Here is a 7029-nt window from a genome sequence, read left to right as displayed (position 1 = left end):
GATCTCATTTTGCACTTTGTTTAGTATAATTTCACACCCTGGGCTGTGGTGTTACAATCATTCACATCAGACTTGCCCTTGTGAGCCTAAACTAAGTTTTCATTGGTGTCACCGACTCTGCCTTCAGAAATAATGGCTCTTTTCCTCAGTTATTAGGTTGTGTAAATAGTATCGTCAGTCTCTTTCACCAAGTTGCATGCTTGTGAAAACATGTATGGGAATGTGTAGCTGGCCTGCAGGACAGTAGCAGCTGCAGCAACTGGGAGTCTATGTAAAGGCGTTTTTTTTTTTTTAATCCAAAATTGAGACACAAACAGCATAGGTGGATTATGAGACAATGGGCCCCTGGGTACGGACATGCAGAAGGCCCTCTCCACCTTACGTAAGAGCAAGACACACAGGCTCTGTGGTTGTTTTGCAGGTTTTTCTGTTGTTGCTGCATCTCTGTGGTTGTTTTGTGTTTCTTTGAGGGATTTTTGTGAATCTTTGGCTGTTTTGTGTCTTTTTCTAATTGTTTTATGTTTCATTGAGGTAATTTGGTGTATTTTTGTCATATTGTGTTGACTTGTAGTTGTTTTGTGTCTTGTTGTTATGTTTTGTCTCTTAGAGGGATTTTTGCGTCGTTTTTCTTTGCATTTTTTTGTTGTCTTTCAGTGTCTCTTTGTAGTTATTTTGTGTCTCTTTGTAGTTGTTCTGTGCCTCTTAAAGGTAATTTTGTGTCTATTTGTGGTTGCATTGTGTCTCCACTGTAATTTTGTGTCTCTTCACCATAATTTTGTGTCTCTTTGGGGTAATTGTGTGTCTTTTTGTCATTTGTGTCTTCTTGTGGTTGTTTTGTGTCTTCTTGTGGTTGTTTTTTGTCTTTTTCTAGTCTAGAACTCCCTCCCACGCAACATCAAAAATGCAGACTCCCTACAGACTCTCAAATCACTGTTAAAAATCCATCTGTTCAAACTGGCTTTTCCCTAGTTTCCACCAGTCATTTTTCATTTTTCATTTTTATTTTATTATCACTGACATTTTTCAGCACTGTAAAGCGCCTTTGAGTTTCCTGAAAAGCGCTATATAAATCTGATGCATTATTATTATTATTATTATCATTTTGTGTATCTTTGAGGTCATTTTGTGTTTGTTTTGTGTATCTTTGACGCAATGTTGTGTATTTTTTGGTTGTTTTGTGTCTCTTTGCAGTAGTTCTGTGTCTCTTCACGGTAATTTTGTGTCTCTTTGGGGTGATTATGTATATTTTTGTTGTTTGTGTCTTATTGTGGTTGTTTTTTGGTCTTTTTCTAGTCATTTTGTGTCTCTTTGTGATTGTTTTGTATTTCTTTAAGGTCATTTTGTGTCTCTTTGTGGTTGTTTTGTGTATCTTTGAAGTAATGTGTATTTTTTGGTTGTTTTGTGTCTCTTTGCAGTAGTTCTGTGTCTCTTCACGGTAATTTTGTGTCTCTTTGGGGTGATTATGTATATTTTTGTTGTTTGTGTCTTATTGTGGTTGTTTTTTGGTCTTTTTCTAGTCATTTTGTGTCTCTTTGTGATTGTTTTGTATTTCTTTAAGGTCATTTTGTGTCTCTTTGTGGTTGTTTTGTGTATCTTTGAAGTAATGTGTATTTTTTGGTTGTTTTGTGTCTCTTTGCAGTAATTTTGTGTCATTTTGTGGCAATTTTGTGTCTCTTTGGGGTAATTTTGTATATTTTTGTTATGTTGTGTCTTCCTGTGGTTGCTCTGTCTTTTTAATAGTCATTTTGTGTCTCTACAAAGTAATTTTATGTCTCTTTGAGGTAATTGTGTGCATTTTTTTGTCATTTTGCATCTTCTTGTGGTTGCTCTCTGTCATTTTGTAGTAATTTTGTGTCTTGAGGTATTTTTTTTTATATCTTTGTGGTGTTTTTATCATATTGTGTCATCTTCTGTTTGTGTTGTGTCTTGTTTTAATGATTTTTGTCCGTTAGAGGGAATTTTGTCTCTTCTTTGGTCATTCTGTATCCCTTTCCCTTGCATCTTTTTGTGTCTCTTTGCAGTCTTTTTGTGTTCTTTGTCATCATTTTAAATCTCACTGTTAGGTACATGTTAATTTGAGTGACATTTTGCACGTAAAGACCAAGGGGGGGGCTGACACTTTGGGTCCCTGGGCCTGTGCCCGGTAGGCCCCTTCAGTAATGCATCCATAACAAACAAGGGAGAGACTGATTAAGAGCATTACATTGGCTTCAGTGGTCAGTGTTTGATCTGGACTCAGGGTACAGTTCCTTAAAAATACCACTTTCTGAGAGTCCAGAGTCGTTTGTCCTTTTTTGTTTAAAGCCTGAGTCACAGTGATCTGTCAACATTTTATCACTCCAGAAGCTTTTACATTGGGCACGCTCTGGTAATTGTTGGCAGCAGTCATTTTCTTATCTATATTACACTGTTTAAATAAAAATACAGACATATTCCGGCATATTAATCTGCTCACATCAGACATTATAAATGTCTTAGTGCCACTGTGTGCAATTGTGCTGCATTCACTCACTGCTGTGCCCAGACTAGATAAGGGGCGAAGGCTGTAAACAAAATGTCCAAAGTATTTTCTCACAAGTTCAACAGCATTTCTTGGAGAGCTTTTCACAGAAAGCATGTCCCTAATGAAGCCAAAGATAATAAGAGGAGGGAGAGGGAAACTGCAAAGACAGCCGGTTAGATAATTTGGCTTGGAGATATTCAATTTGCCGAAGATCCACCCAGTACACACTGTGTACGGGCGGCTGGAGTGAGGGATTTAGTCATGTGGGTTCAAGAGAGTTAAGCAAAGACCTTTTTTTTTAATATTTCTTAACTCCCTGATAAATAGCGTCCATGGTTTTCTGGTGCATTACTGGAGGATTCATATCAGCTGTTTTCACAGCTGTTCTTCTCGAAGCCTCGGTTTAGAGAAACGTGTTATATCCAAAAGCGAAATCTGAGTGTATTGTAATTGATTTTAGAGCTGCGGGGAAGCACCGGTGCGGTCTTGTACTATAGAAATAAGGAACATGCATCAAAGAAATCTATACAGCAGCTGTTCAATGGCAGACTTTAATAAAGTGCTGTGTGAGAGGCAGAGGCCACACAGTGAAGAAACACATAATTACAACATTAGAAATAATATAGGATAATTAGCACTGAAATAAAACCAATTACAACTAGAGGCCAATTTGCTATGAGATCAGTGGTGCAAGGTAGTTACGACAGTCCCCAGTGCAGGTTATCGTGCACACATTGTCCGTCACATGATCACAGACTTGACATTGGAAAACATCAACATACATATTACCCAGAAATCATCATTGTACTTCTGTATATAACAAAAAATACAGAAGAAACCCAGAAATTAAGATATTATTTTTGAATTTAACAATTTTTATAGTAGATTTATAGTTATAAAATAAGCATCTATGGTTATTAATAAGTGGAGCCATGCTATTGACTGTTTTATAAATAAAAAATAAACATGATGGTGATGGGTTTGCCCTCTTCAAGGGCATATAGCAAATGGCACTGTTTTTAATTTAATGAGTTCCTCTTTGAACACAGGCATATTTTAAAGGTGGCAGTCACTCATAAGGACCCATTCTCCACCCAATGCATTGTTGGAGGGCCCACTCTCTCCACTCTATAACCCCCCCACACACACACAAACAGGCCCTAGAACAACTGCCCTGCCTGCACTGTCTATATTTATGCCCCTGAATGAGAATTTGGGACAGGAGCGTAGAGCGGGGGAGCCAGGGGCCCCTTCTCTACTTCCCACCCCCTACTTCCAACCTCACCACTCAGACCACAGCCATCTTCAAACTCGGCCTTCGTTATGATCTCAACTACACACATGTAAAGTTTCATGTCTGCATCTTGCTTGGTTGTGACACTAATCTGTCCACAGACACACAGAAATATTAACATTTGGCAAAGCACTGGAAACCACTATTTTGGTAGTTCCAGCTAAAATAGGTGTCACCAGGGCCACAGTTTGCCATGATGAAATGCACTCACACACACACACATAAGGTCAAAGTACCAGCCATTATGACGTCAAGGATGGTAAAATGACAAGTCTATGAAACCTCAAATTTAGAAAAAGACATTTACTTTCCGTTTTGCCTTTCTAACGAACAAGCCAGGGTATTTCAGTGTGTTTTATCTCCACTCCTGCAAAGGTCAGTGGGACCCAAAATAGAGGCAAAGCAGGCTATTTTAGATTTGAAACATGATTGTTCATTCTTGTAAATCATGTGAAATTATAACAGCTGGTTGGCACATCAGCATTTCCATCTCCAATTCAACTGAGCTCCATCTCATATCCCGATGAAAACTCTGTAAAAACCCAGAAAGTGGACCTTGAGTTGTGATTGCATTTAAGATTTTGTCTCATTTAGCCTAAGTCATGAAAACAGCACAAGGCATACAGTACATTCCAGCTGCCAGTTTTTTAGGTACACCCAACTAAAACTACTATTGGTGATACAAGATATTAAAGGTGTACTATGCAGGATTGTAGATAATTATTCGTAAAGACACTTGCCAGTGTGAATAAAAATGAAAGCCAAGCCCAGATTCACTCTCGTTCGGTGTTTTGCCTCACTACTGTGTCTCTTGGATGCCTTCTGCTTATGGTCTGGCACTTGGTCGCTACCTTTTTACAAAGCCCTGACCTTACATGACTGCTGTGGGGAAACACACACACTAACATCCCAAACACTGACAGTAAGAGGAAAATAAGAAAATACAGGCCGAGGGCAGCGTCTCTGCAGAAAAATACAGCACCACACACTTTTAGTGGGTCATAAGTGATGATTGAGAGGGACTTGTGAATGAGTCTGTACATTGTGTTTTGGGGAAAATCCTGCATTGATCGCAAGTGATTTTATACACAGACGTTTCTTAAGTGAAGCATACAACAGGAGAAAAAGTTGGATATTAGAAAGGAGTCCTGGGGTGTGACACACTAGACTCTAGATTGAGGATCTGAGCCAGTTATTCCCCTAAAATATCTAAGCTGCTCAGTCGAACACTTCTACTTTCTGCAAAGGTTTGTACTAGGAGATTTTCTGCATGTGATGTAAAAGAAAGGCACAAATTGAACAGGGCGGTAAGACCCCACAACATGCTACATTTTACTATCGCAGTAATGAGGTGTACAGTGAGGTGTATATGTGCAGCTAGAGCAGTGAGAGTTTTTTGTTAAAGCTGATCTCACAGCTTCCATCAATAAAATATGCCCTTTGTGAAAGTTTTCCACGTCCAACAAAGTTCTTTTATAAATACAGATCATGCCATTGAGATTAAAACTGGCGTCACAGGAACTGCACTGTACTGATTTGTAATGGGGACAAGCACCACTGGACATCTATACAGATGTTCATAGCAGCTGGTGAGGTGTCAATTTTGTTGAATACACAACCCAATGAAATAGGAAATGAGTCCAACATAAAAAACAATGCACTGAGGTGAAAACTGAGTAAATGTTTTGGGGTTTTTTCTTTACCCAAACGAACCACCTTGATAGATTTCCAAACTACAGGTGCCAAATTTCAGCGGATACGATCATACTTTGAATTCCCAGACATATCCACATTTTGCCTTTTGTTATTCAAAAATGTTTCACAGAGAAAACACTCCCTCATGATTCATGTCTCTGAACTTAAAACAAATCCCTCCATAGATTCTGAATTCCACCGGTGGTAAGCAGTCTTTCTCCCAAAGCCAAGTAGGCTTTTGCAATGTGGTCCCCGTTAGCTTCGTAGTCACTCTGTCAGATAATAAATCAATCTCAACTGTGCTGAATTCCTCCGTGGTTGCAACCTCTTCAACTTCTCCATCATCCTCCAGCAACTGGTTGTGATGTGCTCTTCCTGAAGGCCAGACAGCACACACAACAGTTCATCCATTACTTACAGCATGTACTGAAGGGTGAGAGGGCCAGACTTCACCACAAGAATCAGCTGCTCATCTAGTTTTGGGTTTTTGTATGAGCTATATGCCACCTGCCAAATCCAATACAGACTCTGGTGTTCCAGTTTATGAGGTAAAGATGATATGATAATATGTTTCATACAATGTCACTGAGTCTAATGGTGTGTTCATACTGTTTATCTAACTGGACTGTGGTCACAGTGGTGCACTAAATTTACTGGTGACAGGCTGTGGGTTGAGCTGTAGCACCCCCACCTGTTCAACTGGAGTAGCATGTTTTGGGAACAATTTGACCACCATGAACACCAAGTTGCACATATCTTAAAGCTGTTGTTGGTAACTTTTATCAAAAAAATAACTTCAAGAATCAAAATTCTGTTACTGCAAGTGTTTTCAGAAACATGTTTTAGTGTACTGTTGAGCTGTAAAATGAGAACGTTGGTGCGGCCAGGTAGGTGGTGCTTGGTTTGATCACCTTTTTCCAACAAACTCATTTTACAGCTCAACAGTACACTAAAACAGCGGTTCTCAACTGGTCCAGATAGCTCCTTAGGCATTAGTTCAAGGTCCACACAGGGATAAATTCAGCATCATACTTGCATTTGGCCATGTCGTCAAGTTTGCTAGACAGCTTGGCTGAATCCAAATGTCCACCCTCTGGACTTGTTGACTGAGCCCTTGTGAACTTCAGTTGTATGTAGTGTGACTGTAATATTTACTGTCATCACATAACGTCTGCAAGGGCAGAGACTGCAAGTGGCTGATAGACAGCCCTCCAGACTGTTTTATGCGTTGCTGTGGAAACGTGTAACTATCGCTGCTGTCACATTCACATATATGTCACAGAAGAAGATGATGAACAGTGCTGAACTCATCTGTTTCTGCAGATAACAAGATATGAATCCCATGTATTTTTTGTGACTAAACAAAAATGTATTCATACATCTCTATATAACAGGCTGCAGCGTTCAAAAACAGAAATGTTTGCAACTAAGGACAGAACTATAACTCAATAAATTGGGTATAACTGACATTAGAAACCTTCTTTTGTTGTCTTTCAGCCAATTTTTAGCCTATTACACTACACAGCCCGATAGGCAA

At 39.2% G+C, this 7029-nt stretch overlaps 1 protein-coding gene across 1 annotated transcript in view; it reads right to left on the bottom strand.

Moving 5' to 3' along the window:
• Positions 1–3858, bottom strand: part of LOC126401241 (layilin-like) — a 9122-nt gene extending 5264 nt beyond the window's left edge. The window contains exon 1 of the mRNA XM_050062366.1: positions 3789–3858. Coding sequence (XP_049918323.1) covers positions 3789–3858 — 70 coding nt within the window. The remainder of the gene's footprint in view (positions 1–3788) is intronic.
• Between the last annotated feature and the right edge of the window lie 3171 nt (positions 3859–7029).

This window comes from Epinephelus moara, chromosome 2 (genome assembly GCF_006386435.1).
Source record: "Epinephelus moara isolate mb chromosome 2, YSFRI_EMoa_1.0, whole genome shotgun sequence".
In the NCBI taxonomy this organism is placed as follows: Eukaryota; Metazoa; Chordata; class Actinopteri; order Perciformes; family Serranidae; genus Epinephelus; species Epinephelus moara.
This window is presented reverse-complemented; position numbering and strand designations above follow the sequence as displayed.